The following is a 19,374-nucleotide window of genomic DNA, read 5'->3' as shown; positions in this document are numbered from 1 at the left end:
CACTGCCTGGGGCCCTAGCCTCCATAGAAGCTCACCGTCAGCATCCCACGGAGGTGACCCTGCGCTCTGAAGTTGTTCACGGGATGGATGTGGCGTGGAATGTTGAATTCCAACATGTGCATCACTTCTGCACACCCGGAGCTCCTTTATGCCTCTCCAGAAACCCGATGGAAAACTCTCCAAAGAAAATAAACAAGATTGGGGACTTCCCTGGTGGCACAGTGGTTAAGAATCTGCCTGCCAATGCAGGGGACACGGGTTCGATCCGGGAACATCACACAAGGTGCGGAGCAACTAAGTCCGTGTGCCACAACTACTGAGCCCATGTGCCACAACTACTGAGCCCGTGTGCCTAGAGCCCGTGCTCTGCAACAAGAGAAGCCACCGCAATGAGAAGCCCGCACACCACAACGAAGAGTAGCCCCTGCTCGCCGCAACTAGACCGCAGCAACGAAGACCCAAAACAGCCAAAATTATTTATTTATTTATTTATTTATTTATTTAAAAAATGAAAATAAACAAGATTGTATGGATTTGCTATTTCCATGGGTCACTAATGATTGCAAGGGAAGATAACCAGCCCTCTAGAAAGGTTCTAACACCTGGTTATCGGCATTCATTTAACATACCTTATGTGCAAAAATTTTGCTTTATTAACACAAACAGGCAAAATGGGTTCCCTCTAGATCCATTTTTATTTCTTCATTGTGGAAAGAATATGCACACAGACAAAATCTTCTCCTGGGAGAAGATTCCCAAATGACACAAATTGTCTTCTCTGCTGGGTGAGTGTACATTCAGCCCAAGACTATGATCTTAAGACATTACAAGGCTGTTGAGAGATGTGGAAAGGATTAGGTGGAGGGGTGGGGGGCGGGTGGGTGTGTTGGAGACCTGCCTGCCTCCTACAGTGGCCTTCAGATGAGCGCCCCTCCCCCACATACAGTATACCTGCTCCCCACACTGGGCCATTGTCCCACATCTTGCACATAAAAGACGGGACTACATAACCTTTCTTGGTTTTTAACTGAGGTGAAATTTATAACATGAAATCAACCATTTTGGAATGGAATCTAAAAAAAAAAGGACATGAAGAACCTAGGGGCAGGACAGGAATAAAGACGCAGACATAGAGAATGGACTTGAAGACACGGGGAAGGGTAAGCTGGGACGAAGTGAGAGAGTGGCATGGACGTATATACACTACCAAATGTAAAATAGGTAGCTAGTGTGAAGCAGCCACATAGCACAGGGAGATCAGCTTGGTGCTCTGTGACCACCTAGAGGGGTGGGATAGGGAGGGTGGGAGGGAGACGCAAGAGGAAAGAGATATGGGGATATATGTATATGTAAAGCTGATTCACTTTGTTATACAGCAGAAACTAACACACCATTGTAAAGCAATTATACTCCAATAAAGATGTTAAAAAAAAAAACAACCATTTTAAAGTGTAAAATTCAGTGGCATTTCGTACATTCACAATGTGATGCAACCACCACCTCTATCTGGTTCCAAAACTCTCATCACCCCTGAGGGAGACCCCCAACCCATTAAGCTGGATTAACATCATCTGTTAAGGACCCTTTCAATTATATGATTCTATGGCTTTAAAATAGGAACTCAACTCATTCAACTCTGTAGAAAACAAACAAACAAAAAACAAAAAACAAAACCCTCCATGCTTCAGAGACTTTTACGATTTCCCCATAAAAGTAGAACATCTAAATATTTGTCCCTAACAAACACAGCCGGGGTGGATGACTGGGATTGCCAGGGGCAGATGATGCCACACAGATCATTACATGACTGGACAGTGTTTTCCTGCTGTTGGAAAGTTCCACGCCTGGGCCAGTTGGTGTCCATGGAGTAGCATCCCTGGAAATGGATACCCAGAGTTGAGTTGCGCATATACTTTTGGCTCCAGGACAAGATATGGGGTTTACATTGTTAGTTTCTTATCACCTTCTGGAAAACTGCTGTCCCTTTGATCTTTACCAGGAAAGGGGCATGCTGACCTATGAATTCAGATTCCTGAGCTGAGGGGCATTTTTGTGGTCATTCCCTGGGTGTAATGAGCCTCTCCATCACCCCCATCGGTGGTGGGGTGGAGTGGGGAGGTCTTGGGCTTGCAGTTGAGAGCCCTTGCTTGGGAAAATGGCTTATTTGCCCTCTCTGGGTCTCAGCGGTTCCACCCCTCCAGTGAAAGAATTGGTTGTGAGTGGTGAATTTCCAATGTTTTCTGAAACTCCTTGTTCAAACAGAGATCCAATATGGCAGTCTAATATAATACTTACCACGGGTGAAGTCAAAGATGCTGCGGGTGAGGAAGGCTCTGAGCACATCTCACCTGGCCATTCCCCCTTCCTCCTCCGGGAGGCTCAGAGGGATGCCCCCAAATCCCTCAGAGCACAGGATGGAAACCACAGATCCTGGCTGTACAGGAACTCCAAGCACTGGTGTTGATGGTCTTTGGAATTTCTGTTTTTATTTTATTGGCCTCAAGGTAACCATTGACCAATGGATGTCAATCAAACTGTCCTCAGAATCCTCTGGGAGACGCCACCCAAGTACATGGCTTTGTTTTTCATTGCTTATCTGGAATGGAGCTATTCCTCACCCCTCGCCTCAACTGCCCATTCATCCTGGACCTGCCCTGGTTTCCATGTTGCCCTCCTGATGGCTCCATCCACGCAGGCATCCCGTAGGCTTTTCAAAGTCTTGCTCCCTCACTCCTCAGGACCCTGGGGACAGCTAGCTGCAGCTTAGGACAACAAAAAATGTGTATGTGACCTCAGGAAGGTGTAGGGAAGATGACACCTTTAGGTTTGAAACTATTTTTTTTTAGTGTCTGGTCTTTCTCCTTTCAACAAAGAGGTTTTGTATGTGGACTCAAGTCTTTAGATGTTTCTTCAAAAGAAGAGCAACTATGTACATTAGGACATAGGTGCTTAAGTGGCCCCGGGAAAGCTGTGGCTGGGGGTCCCTGCAGTGTTTGCAAATGCAGAAATGACAAATGCAACTCACAGGGTGGGCCGGCCAGAGGTGGCCACCCACCCTCCCCAGCCACCTTGGAGTGTGTTGAAAAATCCATGAGGGGGTTTGACTGAAGGTCCTCAGGGGTTCCAGCAGCAGGGTGACAGTAGGGCTGCCCTTGCAGGTCCCTGTGGAAACCAATGGCCGGTACTCAGTTCTGAGACTTACTTACAACTAAGCCTGTGGGTAAATGGGGAAGACGCAGTGTCACTGGTCAGCCCTTTGAAGACATTGCTCAGTGAGTCCCCTTTGGAGCAGGGAGTCTCCAAGGACAGGGGCAGACGGGAGCCCTAAGACATCATCAACAGAGGGATTAGGGAGCTTTGCCTGTGAGTCCTCAAAACCCTAGCTTCTCTCTGTATCACTCTTTTCTTCTAGAGAACTCAGTACTTTTAGGTAAATCTGGGTCCAATGTTTACTTTTAACATTTTGACAAGGGACACTTGCAAAGGAATAATACCACCCTTCCATCATGTACATGTGCGTAAGGGGACGGTTGGATGACTCACTGCTCCTACGTTTTAACTGAACCAACTTGTTCTCTCCAGGAGACTCAGAATGTAAAAACCTTGTACGTGTTGGTAGCATGTAGGACTGTGCATAAATTCTAGTTTCTCCTTTTTGTTTTTAATCTAGGTACTCTTCAAGGGAACCTAACCTACTGTTATGGAGCAAGGGCTCCTGTGCCCACGGTATAGAAAGCCAAACTCTGACAGTTGGTGTCTGCAGCACAGTAAGGGTATTTCTTTGCAGGGCACCAAGCAAGGGAGTGGGAGACAAGCCTCAGACCTACTCCCTCTTGGTCTTTGAGTTGGGGGTGTTTTTAAAGGGGAAGAGCAAAGAAACAGGGATTAACCATCATTTTGTGACATTTCCTACTCATAGTTTCTGGGGTCAGGATTCTCTGGCTCACGACTCCAGAATGGTATTCTGGAGTCTAATACAGTTCAGAAAATTCAAGTTCTCAGCAATCCAGGAACATGTCTGAAACCACATCCACAATGACCACCCAGCTCTGTTTTGGATGCCTGACCCACAGTGATTCTGTTTTGATTTCTAAATGCATTTTTTCCCCTTAATGATTAAAGCAGATGTACATGTTCAAATAGACTGTTCTAGTTTAAACCACGTATAATCCCGGACCGGGGCACGAACCCGCGTCCCCTGCATCGGCAGGCGGACTCTCAACCACTGCGCCACCAGGGAAGCCCTGGAGAGAATACTTTTAAGTAGATATTCCTAAAACATAAAAAGTTCCTAAAAATTTCCCTTAAAAACCCTCTTTTTACATTTGATTTACTTAAAGACTTCATCATATCAAGTTATTTTTCTTGCTGACAAATTTTGTAACAGAAATAATATGAACTTACTTGACTTTCAGTAAGCCTAGGTACAATAAAAGTATTATACTTAACGTTGATGACTCTGAAGACATGCCTATATTAATTAAACCAACAAACTTAACTAACCTTAATACCAAATATTAATTTAATATTGAATACTTTCCAGATCACGTGAACCTATAATTCATTCGGGTTAGTTTATTTTATATTTCTGAGAACTATATAAGTGCTTAATTTCCTTTAAGCCAATTAAATAGAGCTCATTTACGAATTAATTGTGGTAAGACCATCCAAAGATAAAGACATATTCATAATCTACACGTAGACATCCATCCATCCAGACAGAGATCTCATAGCTTCATTTTAAAACTTAGTCATAAATCAGGTATTACAATATAAAATTTGCTGGTTTCTAAATGAGTAAGTTAAATTTAAATTAAATTCTTTCCACCTTTTTTTCCCCCTCAGTTCTCAGGAATTGGAATGATCTACTGTAGATAAGGTACAAGTTCCTGAGAGCCCTGGTAGAACATTTACGTCTCAAGGCATCAGGAGCGAAAAGCAAGTTCTCTCAGAAGGACTTGTTCCTTAGGGTCAAAATTCTGAAAAGAGGTTTTATCAAGCCAGCAAAACCAGTTCTGGATTGTCCAGTGAGCCTCATCTTGGGAATTTTTCTCCAGAGTCTAAAGAATATTATGGCCATTACGAAAAAAAAAAAAAAGAAGAAGAAAAAAATATATATATTTGTATGTATATTGGCTTTAATCATGAAACCAGAACTAAAGGTGGTCCAATTTTGTAAGATGCATCCTAAATGGCTATTTTTAGGAATTGAATTTCTGTTTCCCATGTCTGCCAATTAAAATAGTGCACTTCCTTTAACACAAATATGTACTCACACTCACACGCACACATGACAAAAGCCAAACCAATTCCAAAAGCAATCTTAGGCGCTTTTATCAAACCCGATCCCTCCCCCAATACCTGGCAATGGGCCCAGGAAGGCACCAATATACAAAGATAAAAGTTTTCGGGGCTTCCCTGGTAGCGCAGTGGTTAAGAATCCGCCTGCCAATGCAGGGCACACGAGTTCAAGCCCTGGTCCGGGAAGATCCCACATGCCGTGGAGCAACTAAGTCTGTGCGCCACAACTACTGAGCTTGCGCTTTAGAACTGGTGAGCCACAACTACTGAGCCCACGTGCCACAACTACTGAAGCCCGCGCACCTAGAGCCCGTGCTCCACAACAAGAGAAGCCACCGCAATGAGAAGCCTGCGCACCTCAACCAAGAGTAGCCCCCGTTCACCACAACTAGAGAAAGCCCGCGCACAGCAACGAAGACCCAACACAGCCAAAATAAATTTAAAAAATAAAATAAATATTTTTTTTAAAAATGTAAAGAATCATTATAAAAAATAGTCTAAGAAAAAAATGGAAAATTCAAAAAAAAAAAAGTTTTCGGCCCGCACCCTTGTGCCGCTTGCTCACCCATAGACATCTTCCAATCCCCAAACCCTTCCTTTACGGCAAGCCTAAAATATTGCCCAGGGGTGCTGATGCTTGGTCCAGAAGGGAATTCTCCAGCCAGATCCCCAGGCCAAAGGGACCTGGGCTGCTGCTGGATCTGCAAAGGAGAAGCCGCACACCAGCAGAGGGTCCGCAGCCCGTTGGCACTGATTGTTATCAAGGGGGGTGCAGAAAGCCAAACTCTGACAGCGGGTGTTTGCAGCAAAGTAAGGGGTTATTTGCAGGGCTCCAGGCAAGGAGGTGGGAGACAAGCCTCAGATCCACTCCATCTTGGTCTTTGAGTCGGGGGTGTTTTAAAGGCGAGGAACAAAGAAATGGGATTAATCATTGTCTCGTGACATTTCTGTGACATTTCTTAATCGTAGTTTCAGGGGTCAGGATTCTCTGATTTATGACTCTCTGGCCAAGTGGTCCATGGCTCGGGGGTCTGTGAGCTCACCCTGCCCCAGAGAAACAACCGCGTTTGTAAGTTAGCGATGAGATCTAGAGCAGCAACTTCAGTGCGTTAGTGATGTTATGACGTCAGTGTTCTTAGTCATCTAATGCTGGTTGATGAGTGTTCAGTTAGCATAGCATGGAGTTCAGAGGTGACGAGAAAGGGATTGAGGTCAGAGAGCAAGGGAACAGTTTTGGATAGAGTGATTAACCATAAACTCAGTAAGGGGGCTCGGTTCTGGGGGGACTTGGTTTAACTATTACAGTTTTTACTGGCAGAATGGGAATCTCTACCCACTCGGGGAGATCAGCCACACTGGTGTAAACGTGTGTTCTGTGTATGTACGGTTGTGCCTTTGAATGGCTAATTTCACTGATGTCAGATGCTAAGGAAGTGTCCCCAGCGATGGAGCATCACATTGTGGTTGAAATTAGACAGGACACTCACTTCTGTGTGGCTGATAGCATCATTAAGAATGAATTCCAGTGACCATCTAGGCAAATGACTTTAAACAGAGACATCTCCTGTTGTACTTATACTGAAAGATTCGGCTGGCTGAATTAAAAAGCTGAATCAATGAAACCTAGTGACGGGCTGATAGTTTCGGTGGAAGTTGGTGACATGTGCACACCCAGCGTGGCAGTGGAAGCAAAGCCCCGCAGGATGGTCCTCCAAGTACTCCTGGTCTGAGATTGTTGTTCCCGACGCCTTGTGATTGTCACGGCGCCTTGCAGACACAGTCACGGAGCCATCTCAGCTCACCCTCCACGGGGGAGGCGGGCAACTCCCCACCGCCCTCCTTCGGGGAGGGGGCACCCACTCAGCTGTGGAGCTGGCTGGTGGGGGGGTCGGGCCTTGGCACCGTTCTCCCGACTTCTCACCTAGTGTTCTCGACACTGGCCAGCAGCTCCATAGCTCATTAAATTCGACTGACGTTCTGACGGCTTGCAAAGCAGATTCTTTGCAGCTGTTATAAAGGTCTCATTGCTCAAGTGTAATCTAGCAAAACCAGCCCCCTCCACTCCCCGGACGCTAAGATTTGCAAGGGCAACAAAAAGTGTATAGTTGACTCCAGAAATAACTGCACCCAGCCTGGAACTCCTCGGACAATACATGGAAGGTTCCAGAAGGGGCAAATGTTCCTCACAAGGGGCAGTCCGGTGTGCCACTCCGGAGCCCAGCGGCTCCTGTTCCAACCCTCCCCCTGCCACCCACCAGCCCCGGATTGGGGAGTAGCCACTGGGCCCCCTGTGCCTCGGTGTCCTTGTCTGTACACAGACTTTTCGTGGGCTCCACCTCAGAGGGTGGCAAGGAGTTAAGTCGATACAAAGCACTTACAACAATGCTCTGCATTTATTCATTCAGCGCCTACCGTGTGCCAGGAACTGTGCATACAAAAAAGGAACAAAATAGGCAGAAACCCCTTCCCTCATGGAGTTTCTTTCTATTTGGAGTGCGGGCAGGGGGCACACCGTGGACACTCTGTAAGCTTAATCGCCCCTAATTACATCAGACGATGGCCAATAGCCGCACGCCGTCCCATTGCATTTGGGGGTGTTCTTCCCATTGGCCTTTGACTGTGGGGTGACACCTCACCACTGTCTCGTTCTGCCAACCCGCAGCGGTCTGTACACAAGACGTACTGCCAAGAGCCCCGAGGTGCCCCCTGGCCGATGCTCAGTCTCACCTGCCTGTCAGAGGGAGGGCCTGTGTTTTGCATCAGCAGGGGACTGGGTCAGAGTTTCGTCAATCAGAAGTTGTGTAAGGCTTTGCTATGGCTGGGCCAGGGGCCGGAGGCCTCCAGCACTCATTAACAACTATCTGTTCAATGATTATCTCCCTGGGGTTTATTGTAGTGGGCTGGTCCAAAGCATAACTGACCGTGGCCGTGATCCAAAGACCAGCCCCTGACGTCAGAGATGAGCCTCCCTGGGTGTGGCTGAGGGGCTGGACCTCTGTCCTTCATGGAATTTAAAGCCAGGAAGTTCTGCCCCCAAACACCAGCCAGGGCCTTCCCACTGGGAACGAACACTTCACCGCGGGAAGAGCCTTGAAAGAGACCTTTGGGTCCCTGATCCAGATCGTCCAAAGAGAAGAAAGGTAGGTAGGGCTGTTCGTTTACGTCTCTCACAAACTGCAGTGCTAACAGGAACTGGCTTTCTATTTTCCTCTCAGCCCCGACTATCTGGCGAGGTGCAACCCGGGCAAGGCGTGTGGAGTTGGGGGGCATCCGTGGTTGTTTTTGTTCAGGAAGCCTGTGCTTTTTCTATGGCAGGAAACTTGGCGCCCGTGCCCCTCAGCCCAGCCCCGCAGAGATGCCTCCCCAGCTCTCAGACGGCCTCAGCTACTCAGCCAGAGTCGTCCAGGGCACCCTGGACAGCCTGCCCCAGGCCGTGAGAGAGTTCGTGGAAAGCAACGCCAAGCTGTGCTGGCCTGACCAGATCCACATCTGCGACGGCTCTGAGGATGAGAACCAGCAGCTGCTGGGCCACATGGAGGAGGAGGGTGTGATCAAGAGGCTGAGGAAGTATGACAACTGGTGAGCACAGCCTCGGGCCCCGGCTTTGGCGCCTTCTGCGCCGCCCAGGGTGCAGGTGGGGGTGAGGTGGAGGAGGGCCTTGGGCAGGGCCGGGGGCGGGGCTGTGTGGTTTGCAGACTCTTGAAAAGCTTAGGAAAAGAGCCAGAACCACAGCAACTTAATTTTATGACGTTCGCAGAGCAGCCCAAGTCGTCAAAGAGGGGACGCACGCGAACGCTCTCTGCAAACTAGGTCCCCGAGCCAAAGGAAGGTCGGACAGTCCCTGTCCTAACAGACTAGCTCCTGGTCTAGTGTGTGTCTCCCTGACGCTGACGGAGCATCGCTAGCGTGCTGGGCACCGGCCAGGTGTAGGAAGAACGTGATGATGAATAACTGGTCCCTTCCTGAATGGCGCAGGGCTGAGGGCGTCCAGGGCGCAGCTGCCATGCAGAACAGCAGCCCTTCCTCTCCAATCCTCACCTGTGTATTTTTGCTTTTTGCAGCTGGTTGGCTCTCACTGACCCCAGGGATGTGGCCAGAATTGAAAGCAAGACGGTCATCATTACTCGACAGCAAAGAGACACGGTGCCCATCCCCCACACCGGCCTCAGCCAGCTGGGCCGCTGGATGTCTGAGGAGGATTTTGAGAAAGCGTTCAACGCCCGATTTCCAGGGTGCATGAAAGGTGAGTGGAACGTTTATTTGAGCAAAATATCAGCAAACCTTTTATGATTGCGTCTGTCCTAATGTCGCCTGTCATAGAAACTCCCACGGCCCTGGAGAGCCTCACATTCCACATGTGACATTGGCCGTGTGTTGAAAATGTACATCTCTGTTCTGGTTTCATAGACTGTCTTATACGACCAGGAAAACGATGTCTACACATGTGGATTTAAGATAGCTTGGTGGAGCCCAACTGCACATTTATGAAAACTCTTTGATTTTAGGGTTCTGGCCACTTTTCAGTGGACTCTGCTAAATCGGGGGCACTGGTGGCAAGCAAGGCGTGATGTTGTCAGAGGGGGAATCTTGAGAAGGGTCCACCGAGGGAAACAGTGGTGGTTGTTTGTGAGTCCGGGGTCGTTTCTCACCGCTTCCCACCCACCGGCCCCGCAGGTCGCACCATGTACGTCATCCCGTTCAGCATGGGGCCCCTGGGCTCGCCTCTGTCCAAGATCGGCATTGAGCTGACAGACTCGCCCTACGTGGTGACCAGCATGCGCATCATGACGCGGATGGGCACGCCCGTCCTGGAAGCGCTGGGGGACGGGGAGTTTGTCAAGTGCCTCCATTCCGTGGGGTGCCCTTTGCCTTTAAAGAGTAAGCATCTTGTTTCAAAATCAAAAGCTAGAACTGGAAAAAAAAAAAAAGCAAAAAACAAGCTTCAGCTTAAACCCAGGCGGGGACGGTGCACACTGATGTGGGCGTGTCCTCCCGTGCAGAGCCTTTGGTTAACAACTGGGCCTGCAACCCGGAGATGACACTCATCGCCCACCTGCCCGACCGCAGAGAAATCATCTCCTTCGGGAGCGGGTACGGCGGGAACTCGCTCCTTGGGAAGAAGTGCTTTGCTCTCAGGATGGCCAGCCGGCTGGCCAAGGAGGAGGGGTGGCTGGCAGAGCACATGCTGGTAAGATGCAGGAAATTCTAAATGCGCGCTGTGGAGGGTCGGGCAGGGCAGGGGAAGTGGCGAACCCCTACCGCTTCAGAGTTCCCACAATGCTCCAAGGACAGGTCTAGGAATTCCATCAGGAGTGATGATGGAGACACCCTCCTAGACTAAAGCGTGGACCTCTGGGGCAGAAAGGAAGGAAGTGCTTAAGGAGAAATCTTGCCTCCAACAGATTCTGGGCATAACCAACCCCAAGGGCCAGAAGAAGTACTTCGCGGCTGCCTTTCCCAGCGCCTGCGGGAAGACCAACCTGGCCATGATGAACCCCACCCTCCCAGGGTGGAAAGTAGAGTGTGTGGGGGATGACATCGCCTGGATGAAATTTGACCAACAAGGTGACTCTTTTAGGCCCAAGTGTTGATGATAATAATTGAACCTAAGTGAAGTTTTGGCTTTCAGAAAGTACCAATTCTCTTAAATCCACAGTGTTTGGTTTTTAATTCAGTTATTTCAGTTCTTGCAAAAGCTCAGACATATGTATTCCATCAGCATTCTTTAATCTCATATCAAATCTGGATTGAAATGGGACCCTATATTGCTGTTTGTTTGTATAATAAATTGATTAAAATAGCTTGGTGGGGGACTTCCCTGGCGGTCCAATGGTTAAGACTTCACATTCCAGTGCAAGGGGTACAGGTTCTTTCCCTGGTTGGAGAGCCAAGATCCCATATCCTTCGGGCCAAAAACCCAAAATATAAAACAGAAGCAATATTGTAACAAATTCAATAAAGACTAAAAAAAGAAATAGCTTGGTGGGAAACTGGTGAGGAAGAAAGAGTCAGAGTTGACTGATAATGCTGGGATGAGAAAAGAGAAATAGATTCTAGGGAGGAGGATAAAAATAAAAGACTTGAGAATTTGGTACAGAAATTAGCCTGGCAAGATATAAGAATATACGTTATGCTTTGCTTGGTATTTACTTCTACTACCTGGTTTAAAACTTTCCAGGTAACTTGCGGGCCATCAACCCAGAGAACGGGTTTTTTGGTGTCGCTCCTGGAACCTCTGTGAAGACAAACCCCAATGCCATCAAGACCATCCAGAAGAATACCATCTTCACCAACGTGGCCGAGACCAGCGATGGGGGCGTTTACTGGGAAGGCATTGACCAGCCACTGGCCTCGGGCATCAAGCTCATTTCCTGGAAGGGCAAGGAGTGGGACCCCAAGGATGGTAAGTCCCCCACCCCGGGAGGCCCGGGGCCCCAGCCCACGGGCGTGTGTGTCGGGCCAGACGCTCAGAGTCTCTCCTCTCTTGCTGCTGTAGGGGAGCCTTGCGCCCACCCCAACTCGCGGTTCTGCACCCCTGCCAGCCAGTGCCCCATCATTGACCCTGACTGGGAGTCTCCGGACGGCGTGCCCATCGAGGCCATCATCTTCGGAGGGCGCCGACCTGTTGGTGAGGCTCCCCTGCATTCGGGCTGGGGACCGGAGGACGTGGCCCACTCTCCCCTTTGCCGTGACCTTGTCGGAGGGTGTCAGGGATGCAGAGCTTCCTTTCCAAAACGGCAGGGTAATGAGCATGCTCCAGCGTAGAACGTACTCTCTGGCCACCTAGGACTTCTGGATCCTTGGTCCCGTGATGCCGCCCCCAGATTGACTTTGGCTGCGTGGCCTCCTGTTGTAACTTGACGTGCCCTTAGCTCTGGGGATGCAGAATTAGCTCAGTTAGAAAGACAACACACAGCTGCGTCCTTCCATTTGTGAGACGGCATCGCCGGCCGAGGGGTCTGGGTGTCAAGGCCTGTAAAGAACGTTTCTTTCTCCTGCTAAAGGCGTCCCTCTGGTCTATGAGGCTCTCAGCTGGCAGCATGGTGTGTTTGTGGGTGCGGCCATGAGATCGGAGGCCACGGCAGCGGCGGAACACAAGGGTGAGTCCGGCCAGAATCTGGAGCCGCCGAGAGGGGAGCTGGACTCTGTCTCTGTGGCTCTCTGTCTCTGTGTCTCTGTCTCTGTCTCTCTCTCTCTCTGTGCCTCTTTGCCTCTGTGTGTGTCTCTCTCTCTCTGTGCCTTTCTGTCTCTGCATGTCTCTGTCTCTCTCTGGCTCTGTTTCTCTGTCTCTGTCTCTGTGTCTCTCTCTGTGTAGAGAGGTAGAGAAAGCCAAGTGGCCGTGTCAACAGTAAATGTGCCGACAGCATCCTCTGAGGCGTCGTTTACCTGTTAACAGGCAAAGTCATCATGCACGACCCCTTCGCCATGCGGCCCTTCTTTGGCTACAACTTCGGCCAGTACCTGGCGCACTGGCTCGGCATGGCCCAGCGCCCCGGGGCCAAGCTGCCGAAGATCTTCCACGTCAACTGGTTCCGGAAGGACAAGGCCGGCAGGTTCCTCTGGCCGGGCTTCGGCGAGAACTCCAGGGTGCTGGAGTGGATGTTCACCCGCGTCAGTGGGGAAGGGGGCGCCCAGCTCACGCCCATCGGCTACATCCCCGACGAGGACGCCCTGGACCTCCGGGGCCTGGGGGACGTCAACGTGAAGGAGCTCTTCCACATCTCCAAGGAGTTCTGGGAGGAGGAGGTGGAAGACATCCAGAAGTACCTGGAGGAGCAGGTGAACGCCGACCTCCCCCACGAGATTGAGAGCGAGATCCTGGCCCTGAAGCAAAGAATCAGCCAGATGTAATCACACCCCAGACCTCACCTGGTCCTCTGCCTCCAGTCCATACAGTGCAAGCGAGAGAGAGAGAGAGAGAGAGAGAGGGAGAGAGAGAGAGGGAGGGAGGGATGGGGCTTCCTGAGTTCTCACTGCCTGCAGCACCACAATGACCGCACCCACCGGCCGATCGAAAGACACCCCTTAATTTTTCTGATAAGACCACAGCAGAATAAGGCTAGTCACTAATGAGGCTGTGGAGGGAAATCTCAGCAGGCTGCAAAGTTCACTATGCAATGCACCTTTGTTCAACATAGGGACGCTCAGACTCAGAGTCTTTTTTGTTCTTTCTCTTTAGCTGTATCAGTTAGCCGGAATGCACAGAAGAAGATACTTGAGCTGTATATATATGTGTGTGTGTGTGTGTGTGTGTGTCTGTGTACTGTTGTCTAAAGCACATTTAATAACTCTGGAAAAATCTTGGGCAAGATTACCTACTAGTTGTTGCTAGAAAGAGATGTTGCTTTGTTATTAATATGTGTGTTTAAATTATTTTTATACACCATAGTTCCTCACCTCTACATAATTTCAACATATTCCCTTAACACTTCTTGGAAAAAAAATCACAAAATAAACTTTTATAGAAAAGATGGATTTGTTTGCTTTGTTTTTCTCATTTGAACCACCAAAAACAGCAAACTCTGATGAAGCCCTTTGTGATGGAATCCCCTGCAAAGAACGCAGGATGGGCAGGACCCCCCTGACGGAGGGGTTAGGTGGGGTTGGAGGGGGCAGGACAGAGCCAGGTGGGGAGGTGTGAGCAGAGAGAATGTCACCCAGAGGTGACATGGCGCCACACTTTGGATTTTCTGAGTTAACCACTGGTTAGTGCCTAGAAGCTACTAGTTAGTGTCCTTGAACAATTCCACAAACCTTTAAATGGTGGATCCTGTGTAACTGGAACAGGAGCATTTAAAATGTGCTTTTTGACAAAACTTTGGGTCTGGGGGCTCGGCTTTCCACGAGAATTATATCGTGGCTAACTTCACAGGTTTTTGTCAATAAATACTTTTTCTGAGCAATGCTTTTCTCCACTGTCATCCATAGAGGAAGAGAGTAGAGAGAAAAATGTCCTTCAGAAGAAACAGCAAAAGGGCTCTCCAGGCATTAATGGAGCGCCTTCTGTATACAGAGTGTCATGCCATTGGTGGGCTCACAATGGGCTGCCTCCAGCCCTCCACTGGTCCCTCTGTTCCCGATGTTTGTTTATTGGATCCTCCGGGCAATCCAAACGAACCACACACTGGACGGGGCCCACGCATTCTGTGGATACACAGGGCCTTCTCTGGTTGCCGTTCTGCTTTCTGGGCCGGCTCTCCCACTCAGCACACCCCAGCCGTGCGTGTTCTCAGGGGGGTCAGGACGCCTTGGCTTTGCTCGCTGCCACAGCTCACAGACTCGCTGGTTCCCCAAAAGTCCTCTGTGCCTTGCAGGCACCATGTGGAAGGTCAAGCTGAGATCCCCCCTATTTTATAGGTGGGGAAACCGAGGTTAGATGGGTCCGTCGGGGCTGGGAAACAGCAGCCAGAGTTTCCTTCTCCTTTAAGGCGTTGAGAGCTGACAGGGCTCTGCCCACAAAGTGTCAAGTTCTGATAGCAAAACCACTGAGGGGAAAAACCATTTAACTCAATTAAACGCTATCTGCTGTATTAATTTCAATCAGTGGCTTTCAGACTTGTTTTTCCTTTTGGCTGCAGAACACTTGCTTGACATGTGCTCTGACTCAGAAACCCAGCAGCTAAGGGAGACACAACAGGAGGCTGGGCAGGTGTTGGGACCCAGGCCCCCTGGCTTCCTTTTTTCCACCCCCTGAGGTAGTTCCTTGGACCCCTGAGAGGCACTTCCAGGATAGAGCGTGGGCACCATTTTTAAAATGCATGCCCCTGGCCCCGGCTTCCTGCTCTAGGCCCCCAGTAGGCTTCATCCCTTTTCGAGCAAAGCCAGCCATCTCAGAATTCCCAGTGCACAGCATCGCTCGCCCAGCCAGCAGACTCTTATATGACCATGTTGCCACCTGGCCCAGGAAGCCTGGAGGACAGCCTGGAGGAGCTGCCTTAAACAGAATAAGAGTTTTCAGGGAACCAAAAGGACTCAGCACTCGCCATTGGCGCCTAAGTCAGTTTCCGAAAATCATGCCCACTGGGTTCCACCTCCAAGTCCTAGTTTCTGTGCTGGGCCCTGTGGCCACAATCATCAGGACACTATGACCTTGATGGCTGACATTATAGTGTTGTGCCTGAGCCCGAGCAAGGCAGGAAGGCAGGTAAGGCCAAGGCCGTTTGCAGGTGGTCAGGCTGAGGCCCTGAGAGTGGCCCATTGGTCAGGGTGGGATGGGGGTGAGAATGAAAACTCAGCCTCCCAGGTCCTGGTCAGCCCTCCCCACAGTACACATGAGTCCAAATCAACACAGGGACTGACGTTCTCTACTGGGATCCAGTGTAGGAGCTGCCCCTGACCTCCATGGGTTCCCTGCTGGGGTCTGGGTTAAAGACCAGAACACAGTAGGTACATAGCACGTATTGAACCAGGACAACAAACCTGTCCCTATGTTCACCCGAGGTTCTGGGGGAGAATCCAGGGGAGCGGGGCAGGTGAGGGGGCGGGGCTGGGGGCTCTGGGAGTCGGGAATTACAGGGCCCTCTCTCCTTTGGCCCACCCTAGCCCAGAGCCCCCAGGCTGCCCCTGCTCTCGCCCCTCCGGGTGCGACACAGCATGTTCCTTCCCGAGCTTTACAGCCACAGGCAGGGGCCCTGGAGGCTCCCGGACCTGCTCCCCTGCCAGAGCGGTGACCTCTTCGTTGTCCTCCCTGCCAGCAGTTGCAGCAACAAGGGACCGGGTTCCATCATCTATGGGAAAGGGCTGGCTGTCTCATCCCTCCCTCCTGCCCTCCTTCCTTTCCTCAGGGGTAGTAAATATTGGTGACCTTGGACACATCCCAGCTCTGCCTTTGGCCAGCAGTGCTACCTGACATGACACCCTGATCTGTGCCGTGACAGTAATACCTCTGCTGGAGTCCAAGGAGTAGAAAATGAAATAGCCCAACGTAGCACAGGTCCTGGGGCCCAGAGGGTCTGGATGTGAGTTCCCACTCTACCTCTTCATAGCAGTGTACCCTCAGGTGACTGCACAAAACTCTGAGCCTCAGTTTCCTCAACTGTAAAATGGCCTCCACTCCAATCAGGGCTGACATTCGATATGGCGGGGTTGGAGGTGAGAAGCTGAAATCACCCCACGCAGGCGGATGGACAGCTGCTGCCCCAGCACTCCGACTGCCCCTGGCTCACCCATCCCAAGTCTTCCCTCAGGACCCCCAGACCTCCGCACACAGCTGAGGGGCTCCCAAATCCGGGCTCAGGATCCCCTCCGGGTGGTCATTGTTCCCACTGGTTTTTAAATATTTTGAACTTCACTCCTGTCCTAGCCCCGCCTCGATGCTTTGAGGCTACACAAATCCCCCAGCTCAGAACTTTGCTGCAAACCATGGAGCTTGGCCGGTGGAGAGGAAACCCTCTAACTGAGAAAACCCTGAGTCCTCTGACCTCCCTGCAATGGACTGAGATCAAGCTTCCTCCAGGGGGAAAACTGGGGCCCTGAGATGGAGACAAGTTTCAGAGGGAGTGATATTAACAGTGTGACTTTTTCCTGCTTTTCTGAAGTTTTCCTTGAGTCTTCTTGCACAGAAAGCTGAACAGAGTGGGACCCTTGGGAGATGCTCCACACGGGCTCTTGTTATTGTTAAGTATCACCTCCCGGAACCACAGCACAGGTGACAAGGACAGTGACGCAGGCAGGGTGGCTGCAGTTCTGATTATTACAGAGCTGCTCCCACGCACGATGTTCTCTCTACCGTCTGCACCCCCCCCCCTCCACCCCAGAGCCCAGAGGTTTCTTTGATGCCACAGAGCCGGGATTCAGGGCTGCTACGGAGAAACAACAGACGTCACTGGTCCACAGTCACATCCGGGGCGGGGCCCAGAGCACACGTGCCTGGCTGACACCTGCCACATCTTTACGCTGATGCTCGTTCCCGGGGGTTTGCTTGTCTGCCACCTGCTGGCGCCAGGCGGCCCCCTGGTAGCGGGGTCTGTCAATGTGTGAATGCACACCAGACACGCCAGCCCCAAAGGCAGAACCTTTCTCCAGGCGAAGAAATTTTCAGCAAAATATGCTGTGAATATTTGTTCAGCCCAGGAAAATGACTTTAACTGCATAATTAAACTCGATGTAGATGCTGCTTCCAGACAGAATGACTGGGGAGAAGTTGAGACCACAGCTGTCCCTCTGCGTTTGCTGAATAGAGGGAGGAACTGCTTGTTTGCAGAGACTTTGCCCTGGTCCCTGTCTTTCCTCCGAGCAATGAGGGTTTTGAGAAAAGTCAGGGAGGTTGGAGGAAAGGGCTTGGTGGCTGCTGGAGAGAGGAGGGAGAGGAAAATTCCCCAAATCAGAGAACCCACAGCAAAGGGACCCCGCCTCTCAGACGGCATTTGCACTGTGTGTTCCAAACGTTCTAAGGCACATCCCACCTTCCCTGGGTAACTGGTCACTTGAGCAAACAATCAGTACACTGAAATGGGGGAAACGTACTAGATTGAATGAAGAAGAAAAGGTTGCATCTCAATCATTAATTAAACGCAGCATTCCTCACTACGGTAACCACAGAAATACAACCCTAAGTGGAAGAAGCCTGCCACAAAAGACACATGCACTGTGTGGTCCCAGCGATATGAAATGTCCAGAATAGACAAATCCACAGAGATAGAAAGTACATTTGTGGTTTCTGGGGGTCAGGGGTCAGAGGCATTAGGGAGAGATTGCTAATGGGTGCAGAGTTTCTTTTGGGGCTGATGAAAATGTTCTAAAATTAGATTGTGGTGAAGGTTGAACAATCCTGTGAATGTATTCAAAGTCACTAAATTGTATGTCGTTAAGTGGGTGAATTTTATGGCATGTGAATTAAAGCTCCATTGAGTGATGTGAAAAGCGAATAAATACAATAAAAACAAAAGTCTTTCCTCACTCGCATTAGAAACCGGTTGTCTGCCAAAGGCTCTGGGTTGGAGGGCTGCGTTCACCTTGTCAAAAAGGGAGATGAGGGCTTCCCTGGTGGCGCAGTGGTTGAGAGTCCGCCTGCCGATGCAGGGGACGTGGGTTCGTGCCCCGGTCCGGGAAGATCCCACATGCCGTGGAGCAGCTGGGCCCGTGAGCCATGGCCGCTGAGCCTGCGTGTCCGGAGCCTGTGCTCCGCAACGGGAGAGGCCACAGCAGTGAGAGGCCCGCGTACCGTAAAATAAAAACAAAGGGAGAGGAGGGGAAGAGGGAGACGGGAGAGGAGGGGAAGAGGGAGACGGCAGGGTGGAGGCAGCTCACTGGGACGCTCCCCGGGGAGCATCAGGAAGACTCAGAGACAATGGCAAAGGGACGGACTTATTCATTATGGCGTTCAATGCCATTTACTGCCCGGCCTGTGACCCTCTTCCAGTGATCCTGAGCACTGGAAAAATCATCTCTGCCACGGGGAGAGGAGGAACAGGCCAGAAGCCTGCAGAAGTCCTGGAGACCAGCAGGCGGCAGAGCTGAGATCTCAGATTCCAGGGGTCCAGGGGTCTTCAGCAGAGCGAAAGATCCCAGAGTCAGGAGGCCATGGGCCCCAACCCAGCTCTGACAGTGGATCAGGAAATTTGCACAGGGGAAGAGAGGGTTCACGTCACCTCACAGGGGAGGGTCGAGGCGCAGGTGCCCGGGACCCAGAGGCTCCAGCCACGGCAGGAGGGCCCTCTCCCCTCCGTGGTAGCAGAAGCCTGTGGAATGGACTCCAGGCTAGGAAACGAGGATCCTGGGCAGCCAGGCGACAGCTTTCTCCCCGAGCCTCGGTTTCCCCAGCCTTGCCCCGGGGAAGTCTCTCCCCCTCCAAGCTACCCTGATGTCAGAGCCGTGGGCCTTTTTGGCGGGACCCTTAGAAGTGGGATTGAGTGAGCCCAGGTCCAGGTGTGGGGAGAGGGACAAGGTGGAGAGCATGACTTCATGGACAGGAAGGCACGTTCTACCCACAAATAGTTCTCCTGAGCTCATGCAGCATGCCTGCAATCCCACCCCTGGGCGCCCCCCGCTCCCTGTCTATCCCACTGCCCCTCACGTGTTGCTCCATTCTTCCAATGCCAGGACCCAGGGAAGACAGTGGGGAACAGGAGGCTC

General features: G+C 50.8%; 1 protein-coding gene across 1 annotated transcript; it reads left to right on the top strand.

Moving 5' to 3' along the window:
• Positions 1–8,338: 8,338 nt before the first annotated feature.
• PCK1 (phosphoenolpyruvate carboxykinase 1) lies at positions 8,339–13,764 on the top strand. The gene is made up of 10 exons (XM_082645789.1): positions 8,339–8,441; positions 8,617–8,880; positions 9,363–9,544; positions 9,976–10,179; positions 10,302–10,489; positions 10,704–10,866; positions 11,480–11,704; positions 11,798–11,929; positions 12,306–12,401; positions 12,698–13,764. The coding sequence occupies exons 2-10, from the start codon at positions 8,657–8,659 to the stop codon at positions 13,150–13,152; spliced, it is 1,869 nt and encodes a 622-aa protein (XP_082501915.1). The 5' UTR covers positions 8,339–8,441; positions 8,617–8,656; the 3' UTR covers positions 13,153–13,764.
• The last annotated feature ends 5,610 nt before the right edge of the window (positions 13,765–19,374 follow it).

Source organism: Mesoplodon mirus (assembly GCF_964341445.2).
Source record: "Mesoplodon mirus genome assembly, chromosome: 15".
Classification (NCBI taxonomy): Eukaryota; Metazoa; Chordata; class Mammalia; order Artiodactyla; family Ziphiidae; genus Mesoplodon; species Mesoplodon mirus.
This window is presented reverse-complemented; position numbering and strand designations above follow the sequence as displayed.

Bases quoted from the DNA above. Each gene is read 5' to 3' on its own strand.
- PCK1 (XM_082645789.1), top strand. From the start codon at position 8,657: ATGCCTCCCCAGCTCTCAGACGGCCTCAGCTACTCAGCCAGAGTCGTC. The intron at 11,705-11,797 runs GTAAGTCCCCCA...TTGCTGCTGTAG, and splicing joins GGAGTGGGACCCCAAGGATG to GGGAGCCTTGCGCCCACCCC. The intron at 12,402-12,697 runs GTGAGTCCGGCC...ACCTGTTAACAG, and splicing joins GGCAGCGGCGGAACACAAGG to GCAAAGTCATCATGCACGAC.